Here is a 25,499-nt window from a genome sequence, read left to right as displayed (position 1 = left end):
CATCGAGTCAGTGATGCCATCCAGCCATCTCATCCTGTGTCGATAAAACATTAAGCCATACTTTCAAAACCATTCCAGTATCTACCAAGTCTTCAGAAGAGCTCTGAGTCTCATGAGTGGAGACAGGGCAAGGGTCCAGTAGAGGACCCTAAATGAAGGGCAGGAAAGAACAAGCTTGGGCAGGGGACTCTGAGGACAGTGCCTGCAGTGAACTAGAACTGAACACAGAAGTCCCCAGGGAAACTTAGAAGGTTATCAAGCACACGGAATCTGATTGCTCTGAGGCTGGTCAGGCAAGACCAGATTTCAGGTCATTTTCATCCAAATGTCACATTCAAAGGTAAAGGGAGATATTCAGTCTGCACATTTTCCACACCTCCTGGGAAACAAGGTTCCCTTTAGTGTAACATCCTGGGAAATGTGAGGACCCAAGGGCCTGGGAATTAAGTTGGGACGTAGTGATAAGCAGTCTTGGAGCCTTTGCAGATTTGTTGCAGTTTCATGGAGCAGGGCAGGCGTAGGTTGGGATCGAAGCTTCTTTGTCATGGATGTGGGGACAGGGGAGAAGGAAGGGCATAGTATCACTAAGAAACTTTACTAATTTTGCCACTTTACTGAGTACATACAAGCAGTTATTCTTCACTTAGCTGTGTTTGGCAGCAGCTTTAATACATAATCTTTAATTGTATCTTATTGATTTTTATAATTTTACAATTGTTTACACGACACACTTTTTGTTCTTCCAGGGCCAAGACCCACAGAAGGAGATTTGCCAGTGACAAGGGTGAAAGCTCCCAGAAGCCTCACAAAACTTTTCTAGTTTCTACCCTTCTGGCATATCTCAGGCCAGACATCTCACTGCGTGGAGAGGTCTCCCAGAGGATGGGCCTGGGGATGGAGCGAGGTGGGGTGCAGACCTCAGAATCATACCATCTGGGATGAACTCCATGCAGAGGTTGGGCCAGTGCCATCAAAATGCTTTCTTCCTCTGTGTTGGGCTTCCTTGGTGGCTCAGACGGTAAAGCGTCTGTCTGCAATGCAGGAGACCCGAGTTCAATGGGAAGATCCCCTGGAGAAGGAAATGGCAGCCCACTCCAGTATTCTTGCCTGGAAAATCCCATGGATGGTAGAGCCTGGTAGGCTACTGTCCATGGGGTCGCAAAGAGTCAGACACACCTAACTGAGCGACTTCACTTCACTTCACTTCCTCTGTGTAACCCTTTGACTGGAGGCTAATCAATGATTACCTGAGGCAGAGTTTAACTTCTTGCTGACTTACTCAGTTTTATTTGGGCTGAGGGGAAGGGTGCCTTGCCAGCTCAGAAGACTGAGTGGATGGTGGGTAGTACAGAGGTCCCCAGGGGGCACCACAGGAGCTCTAAGCAGATGGGCACTTGTGGTGGCTATTTGGCTCCATTTCGAAGTCACAGAAAGTTTAGCATGAGCAGGGACTCTATAACCAGGAGACTGGAGAGAAGAGGCCAAAGTGAAACCTTTGACCACAGATTGGGACTTGAACCCACCTGGCTGGGACTCAAACCCAGCCAAAACCCACAGTAGCTGGCTTCAGGACCTAATGAAGCTCAGGTTCTTGATGTCTCGTCGCATGAAGAATTCAGTGAGAGACAAAGTGATAGGTAAGAAGTGGATTTATTCACATTCAGAGAGAAGCACACTCCACAGACAGTGTTTGCACCATCTCAGAGGGTGAGTGTGACCACAAAATATGGCATGGTTAGTTTTTATATAAGCTGGGTAATTTCATATGTTATTGAATGGGAGGATTATTCCAACTATTTTGGGGAAGGGGCAGAGATTTCCAGGATTCGGGCCACTACCCACTCCTTGGTCTTTTAGCAGTGCCTTGGAATTGTCATGGACCTTTGGGTGTGTCATTTCACTTGCTGATTGAGGATCAAGGTCTAGTCTTGTCTGCCATTGTGGTCCCATTTGATCTTAATCGTTTTATGTTGTGTCCTTGGGCTATGTCATTCTTTCAAAAGTTGTGAGCTGCTCCTTTCCCTCCTATTACAAAAGTACTAAGTGATTTCATATTTAGTAACTACAAATACACATCATGAAACTTTAGTTTTTTCACTGTTTTTTAAATGATCCTTTTAATTGTCAACAAATGTTTAGTGATTGTTTACTATGGGGCTAGTGCCACTCAGCAGGTGCTGAACACCCAGTTACGACAGCAGGGTCAGAGAGAACAGACAAAGGAACAGTCACCAAAACCCCTCATGTAACTATAAACGATATTCTATGCCTTAGTACATAAGTGCTATAAATAATAATAATTTGGACTTTGCTGGTAATCCACTGGTTAAGACTGACTCCACCCGCCAATGCAGGGAACAAAGGTTTGATCCCTGGTCCAGGAAGATTCCACATGCCGTGGGGCAACTAAACCCGTGTGATGCAACTACTGAGCCTGTGCTCTAGAGCTCCTGCTCTGCAACAGAAGTCACAGCAATGAGAAGCCCTCACACAACAACTAGAGAAAACCTGCACACAGCAATGAAGACCCAGCGCAGCCAAAAAACTAATAAAAATAATATTAACTGAGATGATTGTCAGATACTGAGCCAGGTGGTCTTCAAGTCCATCCTTACACTGAGTCCTCACAGCTCAGCAAGGCAGGTGTGTTTATCATCCTTACTTGTAAGGTAAGATTTAAAAAAAAAAAAAAAACCTGAGATGCAGCGATAAGTGACTTGCTAGGAAGAGGCAGAGTTTTGATTTCAATCAAGGTCTAGAAAACAGACACTTGACTGTGAAGTAAAGAGCATGGTGCTTGGGAGAATGTAAAAGACTTGCCTTCAACATGGGAAGCTCTCTCTATGCTCCCTACACCTCACTCTTTCTTGCTTGTTAGCCCAAGTAGGAAGAGAATACTATTGACCTGCTGCTGCTGCTGCTAAGTTGCTTCAGTTGTGTCCGACTCTGTGTGACCCCCTAGACGGCAGCCCACCAGGCTCCCCCGTCCCTGGGATTCTCCAGGCAAGAACACTGGAGTGGGTTGCCATTTCCTTCTCCAATGCATGAAAGTGAAAAGTGAAAGTGAAGTCACTCAGTCGTGTCCAACTCTGTGCGACCCCATGGACTGTAGCCCACCAGGCTCCTCCATCCATGGGATTTTCCAGGCAAGAGTACTGGAGTGGGGTGCCATTGCCTTCTCCCACTATTGACCTACTGACCTGGTAACCAGGACTGGGCTGGCTCGGATTCAGAAGCATACAATGCCAGACAATTTTGCATCTACCTGTTAGGTCATGAAGTAGGATTAGGACTAGAGCTAGGGTCAGGGATAGGATAATGGTACCTTGCCAATATAATTATATCCCTTGCACTCTGTGATAAAGATGATTTGGGTCAGAAGGTTTTGCTTTGTGCTAGAGTCATCTGACTAGCTGCCAAAGAGGCCACCCAGGATAGTTTTACCTTGATGAGTTTACCATAGAGCTGAACCTGTTTCATAGTCAAGTCTGAGATTTGTCTGCCTAAAGAAGACTAACTCCCAGCAATCCAACTCATGGGAGGCTGATGTATATAACCAGATACTCATGTATTCATTAACAGCTGGTGTTAGTCCTTCCATAACTGGATGGCTCCTCCCTCAACCAGAGCACCCTTTTTCTGATATCAACAATCCCAGGGAGCCAAATCAGTCATCAGCATGCTGGTTCTTGAGTGAAGGAAGGATTTCACCCAAGGCAGGGTGGGCCTTGGCAAGTCATCTCCACCTCACAGCAGGGCACTGTGTGAGCTCCAGTTTCATATTGCTCTTTCCTGGGCAGTTACAGGTAATAAATGCCAACTTCTAGCCTCCTGGCTTTATCCTACTTCTTTTTCCTTCCTCTTTCTGTTTGCCAGCCTCATTCTTTATCTTTGTTTCATGCATTCTCCACAGAATACAGTGAGATTGCTGATTATTCAATTATCATCACAGTCCAGTCCTTCTCCTGAAATCAGTCACCTTGATGACTGGGTTGGTTGTTCCCAAGCTCTTCAGTCATTTACAGAATTTTTTTTGTTTATTCTCAGATATATTTAGGCTGAACCATATGAAACTGCTGTTTTGGCAGGTAAAAAAACAGTCAGATAGCGGCAACTTCATGTGGTTCATCAAACAGGAGACAGGATCCACTAGGGGTGGGCTTACTAAGTCCAACTCTCTTTTGCAAGCCTTGTGGTAGGTGGGGTTGGGGGAAGGGAAGGAGAAGGGTCATGCATGGCAGCCCTTTACCTCTTTCTGGAAACAGGCTCTTCTGGGTAGCCACTGGTATCTGAGACCTCGTTCCTCTTGCTGTCCATTCATCTGCCAACTAGAACCTTTAAGTCAAGGATGACCTAACAAGGGTCTTGAGGTTGAAGAAGGTCAAATTCTTTGCTACCCATGACTGACTATATGTTCTAAAGCCAACAAAGAACAATGTTAAGGAACATTGAGACAGTCCATGGTTTGTGCAATCCCCTGTTAATGTGGAAAACTAGGGACTAGTGGCCACATTTTACAAACTTCAGCCAAATGTCTATGTGATGTAGGCTGTATGCCCAACCCTATTCCTACCTTCAAGTGTTTTTGTTGCCAAACAAGAGTCCATGTGCCTAACACATAGTGAGGCAAAACAACACCAAAACGTCGTCAGCGTTGGGAACAAGGGTTTACTGTGGGGGCATGAAAGGAGATGGATGGCTCATGCCTTAAAAACTCCAAACTCCTAAAAGCTGTCAGCAAATCTCTTTCATAGAAAAAGTGAGAGAGGGGCATAATTAGCTGTTGTAAACTTCTTGGTAGCAGATCCTTTGTTCTTGAGGTCAGGGAGAAAGCAGCCATCCCACTCTCTCTGCCACAAGGACCGCTCTGAGGTTGACTGTTGGTAGAATGGATCTCTAATCAAGTCACTAACGGCTATGCTCCAACCCTGCCCCATTATATTTTCAATGTCTTATAATTGTATGTATACTTGTGTGCTTCTGACTACCAGTTTATCATACAGTAAGCTCTGTGAGGGAGAGGCCTACATCTGACTTATACTTAACTGCTAATATCAGGCCTGGCATACAGTAGGTGCTCATGAAATAAATGTTTTACATAAATGAATGAGTTATGAATGGATGAATGGTTAAACAACAAATAAATCATGGAAATATCTGGAAGGCATCAAATACCCATACCAAACAAAAGGTCTCTGGGCCTTTAAAGGTCAGGAACCAGACTGCCTGTAGAAATCAGCAGAAGTTTTTCCCCAGAGGAAGTGATCTGAAAGTAGTTACTCCCCAACTGGAAAAGGTCATTAATGGAATACCCCAGGAAGTAGCTCAGTCCCTCAGATTTCTGAGAGAGGAAGTCACAAATGAAAAGCTGCTCCTCATTTCCTGGGAAGTCTTTGGCTAGCACCAGCTGCATTCCTTTGAGCTGAGCATGTGTGGAACTTCCAGCCTAGGTAGCAGAATGGAACTTGGAATGAATAGCTCAGCAAAAAAGAACCCAGGGACAATGGGGCTGAGCCCAGCCTCCCTGTGCCAGCTCTTGAGCTCATGGAATACTGAAGCTCAGCTGGCCTTGTCGAGGGAGACAAATGATGTCCTTTGGATTGTACCACTTCAGAGGACTCAGAAATTTTCACATTCAGACAGCATTAGGCTCCTTAGAAGATGTGCTGAAATACCTGGTAATGGTCCAAGTTCTCACTACTATTCAACTCTCCACTCACCAAGTACAAATGAAGGTCTGTTTTGCTTTAAAGATGGTGAAGGTCCAAACATCAAGAGAGCACTGGAAGGTGCTTCATGATGAGGGGTGGGGTGAAGATAAGGGGTGCGGTGATGGTAGGTTTCAAGGCCCTGTATAACACATCAGAAGAGGGAGCACAGATTTAAGAGGAAAATCTGGTATGAATATATGCTGTCAGTTTCAGGTCAGGGGATTCAATGAGGGGGAGGAGACTAGATTCCTGGAGGAGAGAATTAACTCTAGATAATGACACAACCACAAAGACCCTAGTGTCTCTATTGGCTGACCTGAGTCTTTTACATATAATCAAGTTTGAAGAACATGCCATCAATCACTGGAAGATGTAGTGGGGAATTTTGCTGCAGCTGCTGTTCCTTCTCTGCTTTTTCCCATCATTAATTCCTTCAAGACACACTGATACATTGATGGAGATCTAAGAAAGAGAGGGTTAAATTTCAGTTATTCATATCTAGATCTTTTCTTGTAGATTATAAGGGAGTTGAAGGCAGGAATGAAAAATTACTTTGCCTAGAATAAACCACGTTGCCTTAAATATAACGAAAAGGGGTTTCACAGGTGAGGAAAGAAAGAACAAAAGGAAGGAAGGGATGGAGGAGCAAGGAGGGAAAGAAGGGAGGGAGAGAAGGGAAGAAAAATTTGATCAGAGATGTCAAGGAAGGTAGGGGAGAGGCAATACTGAACTTGGCTCACATCACAAGATGATGCCTGATGTCACAGAAGGAAGTTACCTAGAGACCCATCCCAGGTAGTTGCAGTCAGTATGGGGAATTAAACATAAGCTTGCTATTGGCCAAGGCCAGCTCCTTGATTTGCTTTGACATATTCTGGATTTAGTACTTTAATAGTAGAGGTGAAGGGGGTGTAGGGGAGACAGACTTTAACAGAAAAACTGTGAAGGAAAAGACAAGTACCTCCATGTATTGGCTGTGTTCTATCTACCCTACAAGGCATAACTCTGAGTCATTTCCTCAGTGTTTGTGACAGTTCTGTCTTTAGAAGGAAGTGGAAAGCTTAATACCTTTTATTAGACCGCCTTTTTCATATGGGAGGATTCATTCGCAACGCCCAGAAAGTACTTAAATGGTACAACCACGTACAGTCTGGGCACATTTGGTCCCTTCTTCTATATATGCCATTCCTTTCCTCTTATCAGGGATAAAAAAGATAGATTACAGCCATCATCTCATCAGGGTAGGGGGTATTATTTACATGTAAAATTATTTATAGCATCTAATGTGTATTAGAAACTGCTTGCCAATGCAGGAGACATAGAGAAACGGTTCGATCCCTGCAGAAGGAAATGGCAACCCACTCCAGTATTTTTGCCTGGAGAATTACAATGACAGAGGAGCCTGGCAGCTACAGTCCATGCAGTCGCAAAGAGTCAGACACGACTGAAGCGACTTAGCACGCACAATGTGTATTAAGTACTGCTCTGGCAGCTAAGAGGTAATCTTTCCCCACGTATCTTGCAAGAGCTAACATCTCCACTTTACAGATCAGGCGCTTGAGGGTCAGATTTAGCTTGACCTATTTCTAGCTATCTCACAGAAAGTAAAATTCAGATAAAACCAATCTCCTTTTGACTACCTACTGGTTTACGTAGACCTTTTAGTAAGAAAGAACTAAACGTCAAGCCAAAAGCACCTAATTTTCATAATAATCATCACCGAATAAAATGAACAGTTGCCAGATCAGAGAGGGTGAAAATACAGAGGCCAGCTCTATATAGCTAGCTTAGCACAGGGCATTTCTGGCTCACTCAAGTTCAAACCACTACAAGGCCACAGTTTGCGGCGGACTAGCAGACACACGTGTACCCTACGCATGCGCCTAGAACGGACCTACCCGCCCCTTCGACCGGACCTCTTTAGCCAAGTCACCAAGCCCTCTAAATGCCCGCCCTCAAGGCTAAACCCTCGACCAATCAGGAGGCAAGAGCCATCATATACGTCACTTATTTAGCATACACCCTCTCCCCGCCCCCAAGCCACAGCCCCGCCCCGTCTGAGGCAGGGATTGTCGCCTAAGCGCTTAGTCCTGGCACCTGATTGGCTCCCTTGCCAGCTCCGCCTCCGTCTCCTCTCACCGCCCTCCCCTCCACGCTCCCACAGTGGCAGGCGGAGCTAAGTACGCAGGCGCGGGCGCTGCCTCTCTTTTCTGGTGGCCCGCCCTCCCTCCTCCCCCTCCCTCCCCTCCCCACCCCCTATCCCCTCCTCTCCCGGCCTGCGTCCTCGCGTCTTCCTCCTGCACGCGCCGCCGCTAACCCAGCACTCTTGCCGGAGCCTCTGGCCCGCGCGTTCCTTTTTCCCTCCAGCTGTGGAGCGGGCGGGATCCTGCACCGCGATCGCGGCAGCAGCTGCAGCCCGGGCGGGCTCGGGCAGCGGAAGCGGCACGCGAGCCCCTAGGAGGACCGTACCACCGTCCGCCAGCAGGCGGGGGGGGGGGCCGGTCGCCCCGCTGCACACGCCTCAGCGACCCCGCGGGACTGAGGCGTCGCCGCGCCAGGGAGCTTGAGCGCCGAGCCGGCCTCGACCCCGAGCTCGGAGCCCCGGCGGGCCTCGCCCGCCACCGGCCCCACCCATCCGGGCCAAGGAGGCCGCGGCCATGGCTGAGACGGAGGAGCGGAGCCTAGACAACTTCTTCGCCAAGAGAGATAAAAAGAAGAAGAAGGAGCGGAGCAACCGGGCGGCGAGCGCAGCGAGCGCGGCGGGCGGCGCTGGCGGGAGCAGCGGAGCCACGGGCGCGGCGGGCGGTGGGGCGGGCGCGGGGACCCGGCCGGGCGATAGCGGGACCGCGGGCGTGGGGGCCACTGGCCCTGGGGCCGCCACCAAGGTTGTGACAAAGGTGAGGGGCCGGGGAGTTAGGGCCCGGGCCGCGCGCTTGCGCCCATGTGCCCGCCCCCGCCTGCCTGCCTGGGGAAGCGGCCGGGGCCGGCCGGCGGGCTGACGGGCGCGGAGGCTGCCACGTGACGCTGGCTTCCCACGGCGGGCCGCCTAGCGTTCCCCGCCGGACCACAGCGGCCCAGCTCCCGACCCTCGTTGCCTAGCTCGGGCCAACACGCAGGCAGGCGGCGGCACCCTCCCGGGGAATCGGCCCGGGTCGGAAGTGCATCTATCGGGTGACGTCTACTCTGAGTAATTTAGCGTTCTGATTTCAGCCCAGTAGTGTGAGCTGAATTTTCTAACAGTTACATTTGTGGCAGATCTAATTGGCTCGACTTGGTCTGGAAATCTGTAAAAGTCTCATACAAGATTGAGGTAGACGTTTAGTTCTGGGCTTACTATTGACTTCATCCGACGTTTCCTGGTTGTTTTTAAAGTAACAAAAGTCTCGTGGAAGTAACAAAGTTTAGTCACGTTTATCCTCAAGCCTAGTGGCCTTGGGATTGAGCAAGGGCTTTGGCCAGAAAACGAGTCTACACTTTAGGTTCCAGCCACTGGATCCCTTTTTCATAGTCTGATAGTTGTTTTAGTTGTGTTTTTAAAATAGCTTTAATTGACTACCGGCTACTTGTTTTTTACAGGAGGAAGATGAGTGGAAAGAATTTGAGCAAAAAGAGGTTGATTACAGCGGCTTAAGAGTTCAAGCAATGCAAATAAGGTATGGCTTGGTTACAAATAACGTTTATGTCACTCACAGGATAAACACTGTATGGGGGTTTTTTTGGTCCTAAAACAGCATCACAGTACTCTTGTGCTTTAGGTATGCTTATTACGACTAATGGATTGTGTCTGTTCCTCCTCTGTGATGGCAGCGCTTTTATATGCCAAATTAGCTGCCAGTTCTAAAATCCTGTGAGAGCTTGCCTACTTCAAATCTTGGTTAGGCCTTTTTGAGACAGCTAAAATGGATTTTGTGCTTTCAAAATTTTTGCTTTTAATGTTGGTGGGTTGAACTTAGCTTTTGTCCCAAAAGATAACATGGGTGGTTGTAATTGAAGCATAGTTACAGGGAAATACAGATTTTACCTATTCAACTTGTGTAATCAGCACGGAAGTCAAGAAAGGAAACTTTACTGGTAGAGAAGAAAGTCCCTCTCCTAACCTCTTGTAGTCATTGTTTTCACCCCCAAATAACCACTGTCCTAACAATATAGATTAATTTCCCCTAGAAATTTATAGAAATGGAGTCATAGTATAAGCATAAAGTTTTAAGAAAACAGTAATTCCTGAAAATTACATTGGTTGGTTTAGAAGATTTGAAATTAACATGTTATATCAAATCCAGTGTATGGTAGTCACATGAACTTTAGATTCATGTAAATTAAGGTCATGTTTTTGAGGGTTTCATGAAGTAGAAAATCCACTGGCTTAGATTAAAAACTGTTTATTCCCAGTTTCAAGAAACAAGTGATCCTAGGGAATTACCTCAGTGCTCTCCCTACTAGGGGCCCAAGTTCTTCTGCTGGTTGGGGAACTAGTCCTGCATACCATGTGGTGTAGCCAAAAAAAGAAATGATCCTGATTCACTGCCTTCCAGATTGAAGTTTGTGATTTATATTTACTCGTGACCACCTGGCACAGTGGAGGAAATAACTTTTCCTTAACAGAATACTGTTCTTTGACCTCACTCAGTTAAGTTCAGTCGCTCAGTCGTGTCCAACTTTGCGACCCCATGGACTGCAGGCTTCCCTGTCCATCAGCAGCTTCTGGAGGTCAGTGATGCCATCCAGACATCTCATCCTCTGTCGTCCCCTTCTCCTCCTGCCTTTAATCTTTCCCAGTATCAGGGTCTTTTTCAGTGAGTCAGTTCTTCACATCAGGTGACCACAGTATTGGAGTTTCAGCATCAGTCCTTCCAATGAAGGACTCACTAGATGGTAATGTTTATAATGTTAAATAACTTGTTAAAAAGCAGGGCTAAAGTTTGACATTTGTTGAATACTTAAACCACAACTAGGTATTCATGTCCTAGGTGCTTTCACGTCGTTGCAAAGTGAAACATGATTGATAGTGGGAAACTTGGGGAATACTTTCTCTACATTTGAAATACCTTCCTGGTGGTGTGAAGTAGAGGTGATAAAACGGGAGGTTTATTCCCAACCACTTCTTGGCTTCCTTCATGTGTTAGATCTTTTTGAAGAGGTATAGTTTAGAAAATAATCCATTTTCTCTCTCCTGGGGCTTGGCTTTTAAAAACGGGGAGGAGGGATGTGGAGTTGTTAACAGTTATTTGTGGTAGTGGAACCGCCTGTGTGATGGGTTCCTGTGCTCAGTGGTGGAGTAGGCTTTTGCCCTGCCTTTCCTGATTGCCAGCCCATGTACTGTATGTTCTCAAAGACTCGATTACTGAGCAAGAGCAGCACTTTCTGAGGGAAGAGGTTTCAAGTGCATTGAGTGCTAGAAGTTGATTTTGTTACACAGGATATTTAAGCTACCATCAATTTTTGTCATTGACTGTATATCCCATATCCATTCAGGGTTATTTTTCTTCATTTTTAGCTACTCCTGAGGTGGTGGAACATTACTTAAATCACTTTTATCCTTCACTTTTGCCAGAGATGTAATTAAATCTCAGCTAGTGTGAGCACTGAGGTTTGCTTGACCCAAAATAGAGCAGCTTTTATACTGCATTTTACATTTTTAGCATCTAGTCATGCCCACTTAGTGGCCATGCAGAGGTCTTTCTCCTAGCTGCTAACATTGAAAACCATACCTTCTTCCTGAAGAAAGCTGCTTTTGTGGATCCTTAGTCATTATGGCGTCTGGGGTCTCTGTTGCCTTCATAAATCAGTAGAAGGGAACGTAAGTTTCCAGGAAAGGCTTGAGAGTGAGAAGCTGTCAGAGGTTTCATAATAATGACTGAAAGTTTTAACTTTGGACTGGATTTGGGCCTTCTCAGATGGCTCAGTAGTAAAGAATCCTCCTGCCCATGCAGGAGATGCAGATTCAATCCCTGGGTGGGGAAGATAACCTGGGGAAGGAAATGGCAGCCCATTCCAGTAGAAGTGGAAATCCCCAGGGAAAGACACATTAGTACAATAGAATGGAAAGTAGGTTATTCACACACATAGGATGTAGTTGATAGTATAGCAAAAACATGGACTTAGGGAAAGATGAACCTGGGCCTGCATTGTAGCCCTGGTGCTTATGTGTGACCTTGGGTGAGTCACTTTACTTGTGAGTGTTCTCATCTGCAGAATTGAGATGACTGCTCAGATTTGTTGTGAGGATTTTGAACAGGATGTTCATAATACATCCACTTGGTTCATGTTAATCAACTTCTCTGTTTCGTGGGTAGAGTGATTTACTCTTGGGAATTTCACTGTTAAGCCATGAAGCATCTGCTTTGTGATTCCAATATTTGAAGGAGTTGTGGAGACACATGACTAAAGCCCTAGGCTGGTGAGTCAGTGGGCTTTCCAGATTGCTCAGTGGTTAAGAATCCGCCTGACAACACAGGAGAGGCTGCGTCAGTCTCTATCAGTAAGAGCCCCTGGAGAAGGACCCACTCCAGTATTCTTGCCTGAAGAATCCTATGGCCTGGGGAGCCTGACGGGCTACAACCCATGGGGTCACAGAGTTGGATGTGACTGAGCACGCATGCATGAGTCAGTTCACTGTGGACTTAGTAGGACAACATGCCATTTCAGGCTGGCAGTAGTGTAATCATACAAACAAATCCTCAGAGTTGCTGGAGTTCTTGAATGATTATCTATGGCTTGATCTTACCTTTTGGGCTGGCCCTTGGAAGGAGAGAGAAATGAAATATCTCTCCTCTCAGATATTGGAGTGGGGTGGCTATGCCTTTAATTTGTCATCTTTTCTATCCATGAGAGAGGCAGCCTTTCAGTATGGGACAAGAGAAAACGAAACTTTAGAAACTGACTTAAAATATCTTGAAATTCTGTCTGTAGTGCTAATGTTTTTCCTCCTAAATTTTTGTGTTGAAAAATTGCAAACCACAGAAAAGTTGAAAGAATAGTAGAATAAGTATCCTTATACTTTTGCCTGAGATCTACCAATCATTTTTGCTACATTTGCTTTCTCTTTAGTTAGCTGCATACAGTCTTAAAAGTTCTTGGCACTAGTCGTTGTAGTAAGTTAGCATGCTCAGCCTTCGTTGAAGTTAAGTGCAATTGAAAGAGGGGAAGTTTTAAACAGCAGTAAACATACTGTGTTAACATTGTAGCTCACATTTACCAACTAGCTCAAGATTTAAGTACCAGGAGTAGTAGGCAGTCACGTGTCAAGTTTTGTGTCTAAGTTAATAAATCTTATTCAGGATTGCATCATTGTTTACAGACAGGTTCTGAGAGAGAAGCCACTGAGATGATAAAAGGAAGAGCCTGGTGCTTAAGCTTAGATTATTGGTTGATGGTAGGACCTATAGGCCTTTCCCATCTTTAAAATGGATTTGAGGGAGAAAGATTTCATTTACTACTTGTTACTAAATGGTGAGCATTTGTCATGTTTCACTAACATGAGCCCAGTGGTTGTCTAGAAATCTTTGAACAGCTAGACTTAAACCAATTAGGTAGAACTAGTTAAGTTGTCCTTTGAAGAGAAGAAATTACTTCAGCATCCAATCTGGATTCATTGTAGAAGATGCTTGATGTCCGAGCATTGATTGTTAGGTCTTGGAGTTGTAAAAAAAATTAATAACTCATGCTCAGCTGAACACCTGTGGGTCATTTCAGTGATTTGTAGAGGCTGTGGATGGAGCCCAGGAGAGAGACGCTTAGATCTGCCATGAAGGGGTCGAGAAAGAGTCCTTGGATGGGATACAGTGACATTTTAAGCTGCCAGGCATGACTCGTCAGGCGGTTTCTGTCTCCCCAGTTTACTATCATGGCAGTGGTTGCATAAAACCAGTGGAGCTGCCCATTATTACTGGCAAAAGTGCAGTCAAGTCTGAATTTTGTGTTAGCTGCTTTAGTGTTGGGAGAGGGGAGATAGGATGCTTAAATTCTGTAATGTCCCTTGAGATAAGGAGGTAAGAATATTATGTTTTTTTGCTGTAGCATGGGTGATCCTGATTAGTCTTACTTCAAAAAGGTGAGTTTCTCAAATTTGAAAATATAGAAAATTTTCATATCATATTTTAGAGCTATAAAGAGAATAAAATGAATTGAGAGGCAGCCTGAAAGAATATGGGCTCTGGAGTCCCACTGACTTGACTCTGCTACCTTGTAGCCCTGGGGAAGGTCCTTTAAGTATCTGAATATGAGTTTCCTCATATGTACAATCACCCCACTCCAGTACTGTTGCTTGGAAAATCCCATGGATGGAGGAGCCTGGAAGGCTGCAGTCCATGGGGTCACTGAGGGTCAGACACAACTGAGTGACTTCACTTTGACTTTTTCACTCTCATGCATTGGAGAAGGAAATGGCAACCCACTCCAGTGTTCTTGCCTGGAGAATCCCAGGGACAGGGCAGCCTGGTGGGCTGCCGTCTGTGGGGTTGCACAGAGTCAGACATGACTGAAATGACTTAGCAGCAGCAGCATATGTACAATGGGTCTCCTCCCTGTCTTTGTTATTTCGAGGTTTAGCTTTGTAAAGTGGGTATAACACTGCCTGGCCTGGTATAGAGATACTAAGTAAATACTCCTTTTTCTAGCATTATCATTCCTCGTACCCCACCAATAGTGTAGACCAAAGCATATTTAAGACAGTATACTTTTGAGTTGTGATAATGAGTTTATAGTGGCATTGTAGTTTTTAAAGCATCAAATTTAGCTGATGAGAAGCTGTATATTGGGTTAACCATTAAATTCTAGCCTAGTTGTCTTTTGTGGAAATAATTCTTTGTAACATGTTTTTTGTTCTTTGGCATTTGGAGGTTTGACATTTTCTGAAATACCTAAGTATGAAAGAGTAATATGATATTTAAATTATTTCTGTCCTGCTGTTGGTACTGTAGCATTTCAGCAAGGCTCTTAGCATCTCTGGGCCTTATTTCCCTCTGTTGAATGAAGTGTCTCAACTAGACAATTTTCCAGCCTTTAGCTAATATTTCAGAATCTTATGAAGCCAAAATACTAAGTTGTCTTGTGCCTATTATCAATATAAAATCCCTGTAATTAAAATAGATCACTTATTTTCTAGTGTAGTTTATACTCTGGAGGTATTTAGGATTTGTGGGGTTTTTTAAAAAATTCATTTCTGTCACTTGTCTCTGAGAGAAAGTGAAAACTTTCAGCATTCTATCTTACTGAATTGGAATTTTTCTCTTTTTTTTGCAGATTAGGAAAACAAGGTTTTTTGGTTTTAGAACATTTGAAAAGTAAAGCAGCATAAAGACATATTCAAGGGATAATCAATGTTAACATTTTTTTGGCTTTCAGTTTATTACAAGCTGATAATTTTGGAGTTTAAATTATTAATCACCAAATATTAAAATAATTTAAGGAAATAGCTATTTTTAAGTTATATATATGTGAACAATTGTGATTCAGTGCATTGCTGAAAAACCATTTCAAAATGTAACTGACCAAATGAAAGCTATCATAGTTTAGGGGAATATTAGAGTGTAAAAGTGCCATGCTGCTGCTGCTAAGTCACTTCAGTCGTGTCCGACTCTTCGCGACCCCATGGACTGCAGCCTACCAGGCTCCTCCATCCATGAGATTCTCCAGGCAAGGGTACTGGAGTGGGTTGCCATTGCCTTCTCCAAAAAGTGCCATGAAGTCACTTAAATCTTTATGAGCCTCTTATCTCCCCATCTGGCATGAATTGGGTCGCTAGGACATTACTAACTACTTAGTCATTATAGCTAAGTGAATAACACCTGTGCTTTTATTCATAGCCCAAATTACATTATAGTGTAATTTACATAGGTGTGGGTTCAGAAGTGGGTAACTTTTTTTTAAAAAAAAGCTTCTGTGGGGACAATTTTGACATTTGAGTACCACTGTTACACTCCTGGATAAATTATGACATTCATACTCTTACCTAGTCATTCTGCTTAAAAGCTTTAGGAAGAAGGTCATACTGCTTGGTATCTGATTTAAAAGAACGTTTTCTTGTTGTGTTTTTGCTTTTTCCAAATGCTATATTTTTTTCCTGTTAAAGAATGTGATTCTTTTATGAAAACTCAAAATATTAAAAAAGCATGTAATAGCAAGTACTGACAGCACTTACTTACTGTGTGCCAAGCACTGTTCCGAGTGCTTTATGTCTGTTAATCGGTCTTCATGATGGGATTGTTTTCCCCATTTTACACATGAGGAGACTGAGGCATACAGAAGTTAGGTGCCGTACTTACTCTTTCTGGCTGGTAAATCGCAGAGTCTGCATGTATTGAACAGGCAGTTTGGCCTTAGAATTTGCTCCTAACTGCATGAAGAAAGTAAAATCATGCATTCTAGCACCCACTTTTTAACATTTAGCTAAACAATCATTCTAGATGTCTTTCTATTTATATTAGGTACATAGGTTTTGTTTTAGTACATTGTTTATATGAAATGATTATTATTTCCATGTTAGTATAAGCCTAACACATTATTTTAAATGACTGCATGGAATTCTACTACATGTTATCAACAAGGAAAATTGAAGGCTGGCTTAGCCATACTCTCTACCCGTTTCTCCTCTCAAACCGTAGTCTTAAGTAAAATCTTGCTGTAAATGCAGATTGAAGGTAAGTTCATTCCACTTTCCCCTTCCTGTTGCCACCCTAGGCCTCTAAATTCTGCAGTTACCTCTGGTTGGTGGGTAGTGTTGCATGGTACCATTGTCTCAGTGTCACTAAAGGAGACCATTAGCAATTCAAGAAGTTTGTCGTATAGCCAGAACTTATTTTAATAGACATAGAAGGCTAACACCCTCATGTTATTTTGCAAAAACCAAGAGAAGCCCTAATGTTCCCAAGGTCACAGTCAGGGTAGGAGTCATGTACACATTGTGATGGACCATCATTATGGATCAGCTGTCAAAAAGAGAAAATATCTCAAAGAGTGGAAGGCCAAGGACAGTATGTTTTTTTAATAGAGGAAAGGATAGTTAGATTGATGGTGGAGATTGAAAAGCTGAAGACCTAGGAAACACCACTAGTGTCATGGGAAATAATCCAGGGAAAAGGTGATGTCTGTGCCAGATGCGTCATTTGCAGGGGCAAGGCAAGTTTGACTTGGCAGTTATCGTTGTGCTGTCAAGCCAGTGCAATAGAGAGACAAGATATATGTACTTGTTAATTTAGCACATTCAGGTTTACATGACCCAGTAATAAATAATCCAACACAAGGAGACATCATCAAAGATACCTTGGAGAGATGATACACTTCTGACTCAAGTCAATTCAAGAATAGATAAATTAAAAAGAGGCATTAAATAGAATCTTAGAATGGTATGTCGCCACTGAGAATGTGTTTTGCATTTGTAATCACTAGTAAGCCAAAGACTGAGTTCTTTTACTCTTCTTTAAATGGGTGACACATCTCTGTTATTAGGAACCAGTTCTGTGTATTCCCTGTGTCTGGATAGTAGAGACTGATGCTGAACACTTAACTTGTTTTCCTCTGTTGGAATGTGAATTAATTCTGAGAGTATTTTGTTACATGTACTAAAGGATTAGCAAATGAAATTAGGCAACTTTTAAAAACAATTCATTTGATCTGAATTAATCTGAAAATATGCTTACTATAAATGGCTGTATACTTTGGTTCCAGAAAAAAAATCTAGTAATTGTACTTTTGAATATTTTTCTCTACATGTCAGGTTAGATTGACCTTTCTTCCCTCCCTCAGTGGGGACTCCTATAAGTAATCAACGTAGATTGTTATAAGTTGATGTGTCAGTATGTTAAATATTTCTAGATGTTCTTGAGTGTATGAAGTTTGCAAAAAGGGAAATGGAGACTGTCAGTGGTTTTATGAACTTTTTTCCAGTGATGAATTCTTTCACATGAAGTTAAGTTGAGGCCCCAGTGCATAAAATAAAATCCCCTATTTCTTCCTTTCCCTTTTTTGTTTAAAAAAAAGAACTTGGCATTTGGGCTTGAAGAGGGTTAAGTACCTTCTCCAGAGTCACAGATCAGTATTGATAGAACTAAGGATTTGGACTGATAGATTTTCCACCTGAAGATTGGACTGCTCGGGTGCTTAATTTTTTTCCATATCCCTCTTGAGGCCTGTCCCCCAGGACCCAAACAAAAAACTTGTTTCTGTAATTAAATTCACGTATTATTTTCCAATAGTGAAAAGGAAGAAGATGAAGTTGAAAAGAGAGAAGATCCAAGTGATAATTGGGAAGAAGGTGGAGGTGGTGGTGGTGGTGTAGAAAAATCTTCAGGACCTTGGAATAAAACTGCTTCGGTACAAGCACCTCCTGCTCCAGTAGTTGGTAATCTTAATATTTCATTTTCATAAAGATGTGTTATTTGTCTATAGTTTTAATAGGTAGTCAGCTTTCAACTAAATGCATATTTGCAGTGAGTGAGTAGGGTCTTTTCCATTGCTAGGAGAGAGATTTGTGTCTGATCTAAACATGTTCATATCCTCAAAGGAATCTGGAAGTTAAGGCTGTAGGCTGCTTAAGTCTTATAGTAATCCTATAGTGATCCTATAGCTTGCCAGACATGTTTAAGGTTTTTTGTTTGTTTGTTTTTTTGACAGCTGACTAAGTACCCATCTTTTTTTTTCCTTTTCCCATTTTACTCAGTCTGAAGAATGAGTTCTCAGAAGGGTAATCTCTCAGATAATTTTCTTTCTTTCTGTTGTTCAGAGACCTTTAATGCAAATAAATATTGTGGGGTTTTTTTTTCCCCATAGTTGTTAAATGATCAAGAATTCAGGAGTAGCTTGTTAAAATGCCAGGCACTTCAGTGGTTTCTCTAAACTGTTGTGAAATGTCAGTTACAGAAACCCCAGAACCAACAATGACTAGTGGCGTGTATAGGCCTCCTGGAGCCAGGTTGACCACAACAAGGAAAGCACCACAAGGACCACCAGAAATCTATAGTGATACGCAGTTCCCATCCCTGCAGTCCACTGCCAAGCATGTAGAAAGCCGGAAGTAAGTATTCTCAATATTTTGTTTTGAAACCATTTGCCTTGGCCAGAAAATGGGGTGTTTGGTATTTGAAAACCTGCCTTGAGGATTGCAGTAAAGCCCAGGCTGCAGCTGAGAGGTAATTAAGAATTAAGGTAGGTCTTACATGCCCAGGAATTGAGGAGGAGAGGAAGAACCCTAGAAGGGCTGAGGGGAAAGAGCACCAAAGACAGACATCTTCTGCAAGTTGCTCTTTTCCCTGGTTTATGCCATTCTGTAGCCATGACAAGTCTTACCTAGTTAGAATTCTTAAGAAGTATTGGATCCATTATTGCTGCTTCAACGTTCCTTATAGACTAGAGAAATTGGCAATATTTTATTGTATTCCCAGTTAATGTGAATAGATGAAAGATGCTGACATTTATATATCTAATACTAAAAATAATCTTATTTCAGCAAGTACTTAAAATGAATGCTACCAGGAGTTAAATGACCACATATGGCACATCCACATCTTATATAGGGACATGGTTTTTTTTTTTATGTAATAAAATAAGAAATGTAAATGACATAATATGGAATTTGGAGGGGTGGCTTTTAAATTAAATCCTAGCCTTTTTGCCTCTTTGAGGGCACAGCTGACTTGAATTTAAACCTCTGACTTGCTCTGTCCTACACACAAGGCACTGATTCACCACACACATCTTTTTCTGATCCATTCCCATAAAGTAGAAGTGCAGAGAGATCTTTGAATAATGAGTAGAACTTTATTCGAATGAGAAAATTGTTGCCCTTACGTATAAAAAAAAGAGGTATTGTGTTTTTTTTGCTAAGAGTAAAAGTGAGTCTTAGAAGCATTCACCATGTCATTAGACAGCTTTTTAACTTTGTGGTTGTCTTGAAGTTGGTCCCAGAATAGGATTTCAGTTAATATTTGGTAGATTGCTACCACAGAAAATATGACCGTAGAGCTTCAGTACAGTATTCTATAATTTCTGTTCAATTGAAGCCTTAAAAATGGTTTTGATAAGGATTTTACTCGCCAGTTTCCCCCTCCTATCCCTTCCTCAAGATTTTTCAAAGGGGTGGCTTTTTTATTTTAATTCAAGAAAATATTTTCAGAACAGCCTAGTGAAGAAAAAATATTTACTGATTACATTTCTTTTCCCTTAGGGATAAAGAAATGGAGAAGAGCTTTGAAGTAGTAAGACACAAAACTAGAGGTAGGGATGAGTTTTCAAAAAACCAGGCCCTTAAACTTCAGCTAGACAACCAGTATGCTGTGCTTGAGAATCAGAAAAGCAGCCACACACAGTACAATTAAGGAATGGTGTTTGCTAACCCTTCTAAGGTAACTAAGCCACAGCTAACCACCACGGACAGCCATCCCTCATCTGATCTCTGCTGGATCTACCGCCAATGCAGACCACTTGGTCTACATGACTGACCATGTTGCACTATGGAAGTTTAAGTGTTACAACTGCTCTTTATGTGTGTTGGATTTAGGGGGGTTTTCATAGTTATATTAATGTTTGAACTAGATTCAGCAGTGTTCTTTGATAATTACTCTGCGAGTACAAAAAGTCAAAACCTGCAGCCGGTGGTCATATCAAAATCTTTTTATGTTCAGATACTGAGCCTTCGTAAGGGTTGACTACCTCAGATTTGCTGCACTCATTGTGGACTTCATGTGGATCACAACTTCTGGATAAGAAGGTTACAGCTGTTAAGTGTCGATGTGAAACTTGAAACCAGCTCTACTGGATTCCTATCAGAAATCCTGCAGAAAGTCAGCCATCTGGGTTCTGATCTGCTGTAAAAGATGAAGATTTAAGTGACCTTAATTAACCTGTCCTGTGCCCCATCTATAAGGAATACTCTGAGGTGGGCTGTGGCTGGATTAGACTTCCTGGAACATGCCGCTCTCAAAAGAACTGATGTGCTTGGAAAATCTGTAGGGCTCTGATTTATAATTTAAAACTTTGAGTTGTATTCTGAGGTAACCACAAATTAAATTCAACCAAACTTTGGTCACCAAGTGGGGAAAGGGGTAGGAGGGAAGAATCTTATTTCTTTTAGTAATTTTTTATTTGGGTAATGCTTTTTCTGTGTTCCATATTAAGGCTTTTTTTTTTTTTTTTTGCTATCACTTGGAATAGGTCTTTTACAGAGCATATTGCTTAGCACAGTAACCTGAAGTATGCATTGGAATTGTGAAATGTCTCATGAATTTGCCAGTCCCTAGAGTGGAACCAAATGGCCTTTAATGTAAAGGGCAGTAAATGCAGGGGGCTCTACTTCAGGTGCTGCTAAAGCCTCCTCTAATCAGGTCTAAATTGTATAGTAAACTGGTGGAAAGACTTTGTTTAGTTTCTGCTCAGGCCAAGGGAGTCACTGTCTTGTCCTTACAAATTCAAAGCAGTAAGAGCAGAACCTCAACTTGAAATACGCTCAAGTTTCACAGATCTTGCATGATCTTTGACAAGAATTCCAGATGCACTTGTGCCCAAACATTTAAGGTGTTAGGTATTCTGTAGATGCAGTGATTGTCCCAGCCTAGCTTTGGTATCAACCTTCTGGTATGTCTTTAAGTTGATCATTTGGAGAGTCAGGGGTGAGAGACAGGTGATGTAGCACTTCTGTTTTTAATAATTACAGCTTAAACTATCCAGTAATTTTTAGTCCTGAAAAGGGACACCAGGATGCTACCCAGGATTACTGAAAAGTCTTTCCGTCTAATGAGATAGTCTGGTAATTTCCTAGTTTTTTATCTTCAGTAGAACTATTTCAAAGTGGCATGTGACCACTTGATGCAGAGTCTGGGTTTCTCTATAATAAAATCCCTTTGCCAAATGTAGGAGTTGCAGACTTGCTACTGGCAAGAGTGAAGCAAATGGGTGAGTAAAACTATCCTGTTGTGGGAGCATTTTCCTCTAGGAGTTGAGTCTTGATAAAAGTGTCAGTGCAGGAATCCCACTCCTGGGAAGCTAACAGAATCACCTGATGGGACCTGCAAAGTGTATCTGGGCAATAATGTTGGAGTTACTTGAGGTGACAGGCAGGATGCCTATGTTCTGTTGTGCTTGGGTGAGTAGCTGAGCCAGCCAAGGAGAGGTTGGATGATTGAGAAACAAAGGATTCTTGGTTAATCTGAAGACATCATTTGGGAACCAAAAATCTTTTAACAAATAATCTCTTGGACCTTGAACCACATAAATCCCCTGAAAAGTGCATTTTTTTCCAGCAAAATTTTGTGGGGGTTATGTTATTGAGGAACTGAGATGACTATATGGGAAAAGTTATTTAATAGCATAGAAATCTAAAGACCTGCAAGGAGACTTAAAAATCCCAACCCTTGTTACAACTTTTTAAAAGATACGTGGAATTATCAAAGTGCACATGAATCAAGTTTTAATATGCTGTATGATGGGTGGATGAGGCTGTCCATTGTACCATTTCTTTCTTTGAATTCTCAGGCATGGTTTGGCAGTGCAAAAACTATGTGTCATTAACAAATTCAATAAAAAGTAAATATATGGATTTTGGAGTCTGGTTTTTGCTCAACTGGTAACTTATCCTCTGTCTTTGGAAATGGAGGATTGATGACATTCCTGCTTTGCTCTGGGAGGATGATAATCTCATCCTGAGTGACCTTCCCATTTGAGAAATGTTTGTTTTTAATGTTAAAAAACCAGACCTGGAATGAAATTGTGAAGCTGTGACAAATATTCTTTTCCAAAGATCAAAACTGAGATGCACACTTGTCTTCATTGCTGTATTGTTTTGTTGTCTTATTAGACCATGGCAGGGGAATCTACACTACATAGTGTACACTATGTAAACTAAATATTTGAGGCCTTATCCTCTGAGAAATTTACAAATTTCTCGAGAAATTTCAGAATTTAGTCTGAATTATAGTCCCTACCAGGCTTCCCTGGTAGCTCAGATGGTAAAAGATCCACCTACAATGCAGCAGACCCTGCTTCCATTCCTGGGTAGGAAAGTTCCCCTGGAGAAGGGATAGGCTACCCACTCAAGTATTCTTGGGTTTCTCTGATGGCTCAGACAATAAATCTGCCTGCAATGTGGGAGACATGGGTTGGAGACCTGGGTTCAATCCCTGGGTTGGGAAGCTCCTCTGGAGAAGGCCATTGAAACCTGCTTAAGTATTCTTGCCTGGGAAATCCCACTGGGACAGAAGCGCATGGTGGGCTGCAGTCCATGGGGTCACAGAGTCAGACATGACTGAGCGACTAAGCACAGCATAGCACGTGTAGTGCCTAAATTTCTAAACAATAAAGTATATTTTTTAAGTAATTTTTGAAATACCAAAAGTGAGATACAAGTATTTGAACTATTCATTTTGGAATGTAAGTATATGTAGTTTTTTTTCATGCCTACAACTCATTTGTTTAGTAACTGAAGTATGTACCTGTTAATGTTCCTCATCCATTTCACCCATCCCCATATGCCCATCTCCACTCTGGCAACCACATGTTCAAAGTTCTGTTAATTTTTTTTTTAATTTGGCTCAGACGGTAAAGCGTGTCTACAATGCGGGAGACCCAGGTTCAAGCCCTGGGTTGGGAAGATCCCCTGGAGAAGGAAATGACAATCCATTCCAGTACTATTGCCTGGAAAATCCCATGGACAGAGGAGCGTGGCAGGCTGTAGTCCATGGGGCCACAAAGAGTCAGAAACAACTTAGTGACTAAACAATTATTGTATATATGTAGCACATTTTCTTCATGTGTCTTGATGGACACAGGTTGCTTCCTATTACAGTAACTTGGCTATTGTAAATAATGCTGCATTGAACATAGAGATGAACATGTCTTCAATTTAGAGATTTTGCTTTTCTTGGATAAACACCCAGGAGTAGTTATTGCTGGGTTGTACTGCAGTTTTTAATTTTTTGAGAAATATCCATACAGTTTTCCATAGTGGCTGCACAGATTTACATTCCCACAAATAGCATGAGGGTTCCCTTTTCTCCACATCCTTGAGAACACTTATTTGTTGTCTTTATGATAATGGCCATTTTGACAGGTGTGAGGTGATATTGTGGTTTACACTTCCCTGAGTAATACTGATATTGAACATCCTTTCATGTGTCTGACTATCTGTATGACTTCAGTGGCAAAATGTCTTCTCAGGTCCTCTGTCCATTTGAATTTGAATTTTTTTTTTTTTTTTTTTTGGTCCTGCTGCACAGCATGTGGGATCTTAGTTCCCCAATTGGGAACCAAAACCTCGCTCCCTACAGTGGAAGCATGAAGTCTTAACCACTGAACCACCAGGAAAATCCTTGTATGAGTTAAATTTGGACATTAACATGGCTGATTCATGTCATTGTATGGCAAAAACCACTATAATGTAATCAGCCTCCAATTTTTTAAAAATTTGGACATTAAGCACTTACCAGATATATCCTTTGCAAATAGCTTCTCCCATTCAGTAGGTGGCCTTTTCATTTTGTTGGTAGTTTCCCTTACTGTGCAAATGAGTAAAAGCTTTTTTAGGTTGATGTAGTCCCATTTTTTTTGTTTCTTTTGCCTGAGGAGACATCAAACAGATGGAGAAAAAGGGGAGGCAACAGCAGATTTTATTTTCTTGGGCTCCAAAATCATAGCAGATGGTGACTGCAGCCCTAAAAAGACACTTGCTCCTTGAAAGAAAAGCTATGACAAACCTAGACAGTGTATTAGAAAGCAGGGACATCACTTTGCCAGCAAAGATCCATACAGTCAGTTAGCAGTTTCTCTAGTAGTCATGTATGAATGTGAGAGTTGGCCATAAGGAAGGTTGAGTGCTGAAGAATTGATGCTTTCGAATTGTGCTATAGATGACTAAGTCCCTTGGACTGCAAGGAGATAAAACCAGTTAATCCTAAAAGAAATCAGCCCTGAATATTCATTAGAAGAATTGAAGCTGAAGCTCCAATACTTCAGCTACCTGTTGTGAAGAGACTCTGGAAGAGACTTTTCCATTGGAAAAGACTGATGCTGGGCAAGATTGAAGGCAGGAGGAGAAAGGGGTGACAGCATGAGATGGTTGAATGGCATCACTGACTCAATGGACAAACTCCAGGAGATAGTGGAAGACAGGGAAGCCTGGCATGCTGCATTCCACGGGGTCACAAAAAGTTGTACACAGCTTTGCAACTGAACAACAACAGAGAGAGTAAAGAGCATGATCCCTATGTTTTTTCTTTTAGAAGTTTTATGGTTTCGTGTCTTAAATTTAAATCTTTAATCCATTTTGAGTCTATTTTTATGTATGGTGTGAGTAAGTAGTCCAGTTTCTTTTCCAGGTAGCTGCTTCCCAAATCATTTGTTGAAGAGGCTGTCTTTTTTCTGTTGTTGTCCCTTATTATAGACTGACTTCCCTGGTGGCTCAGACAGTAAAGCGTCTGTCTACAATGTGGGAGACCTGGATTTGATCCCTGGGTCGGGAAGTTCCCTGGAGAAGGAAATGGCAATCCACTCCAGTACTCTTGCCTAGAAAATCCCATGGACGGAGGAGCCTGGTGTCCATGGGGTCGCAAAGAGTTGGACACGACTGAGTGACTTCACTATCATAGATTAATTGATGATATAAGTGTGGGTTTGTTTCTGGGCTCTCTGTTCTTTTCCATTGATTTATGTATGTTTTTATGCCAGTATCATGCTGTTTTGATTACTATAACTTTGTAGTATACTTTGAAATCAGGGATCATGTTACCTCCAACTTTGTTCTTTCTCAAGATTGTTTTGCATATTTGGTGTTTATGGAAATTTTAGAATTATTCTAATCCTATGAAG

General features: G+C 42.5%; 1 protein-coding gene across 7 annotated transcripts; it reads left to right on the top strand.

Annotated features, from left to right (window-relative positions):
• The first annotated feature begins 7,873 nt into the window (after positions 1–7,873).
• On the top strand, positions 7,874–22,230 carry CDV3 (CDV3 homolog). Of its 7 annotated transcripts, XM_069565379.1 has the most exons (6): positions 7,874–8,608; positions 9,288–9,364; positions 17,903–18,048; positions 18,561–18,720; positions 19,870–19,919; positions 20,327–22,230. In XM_069565379.1, the coding sequence occupies exons 1-6, from the start codon at positions 8,369–8,371 to the stop codon at positions 20,341–20,343; spliced, it is 690 nt and encodes a 229-aa protein (XP_069421480.1). In that variant the 5' UTR covers positions 7,874–8,368; the 3' UTR covers positions 20,344–22,230. The 7 variants fall into 7 exon arrangements, with proteins under 7 accessions (XP_069421480.1, XP_069421493.1, XP_069421487.1 ...); XM_069565392.1 differs by lacking the exon at positions 19,870–19,919 and having other exon boundaries at positions 18,567–18,720; XM_069565386.1 differs by lacking the exon at positions 19,870–19,919.
• Positions 22,231–25,499: the final 3,269 nt, after the last annotated feature.

Source organism: Ovis canadensis, chromosome 1, assembly GCF_042477335.2.
Source record: "Ovis canadensis isolate MfBH-ARS-UI-01 breed Bighorn chromosome 1, ARS-UI_OviCan_v2, whole genome shotgun sequence".
In the NCBI taxonomy this organism is placed as follows: Eukaryota; Metazoa; Chordata; class Mammalia; order Artiodactyla; family Bovidae; genus Ovis; species Ovis canadensis.
Note: the sequence above shows the minus strand (reverse complement) of the source record. Positions and strands in the feature narration are given on the sequence as shown.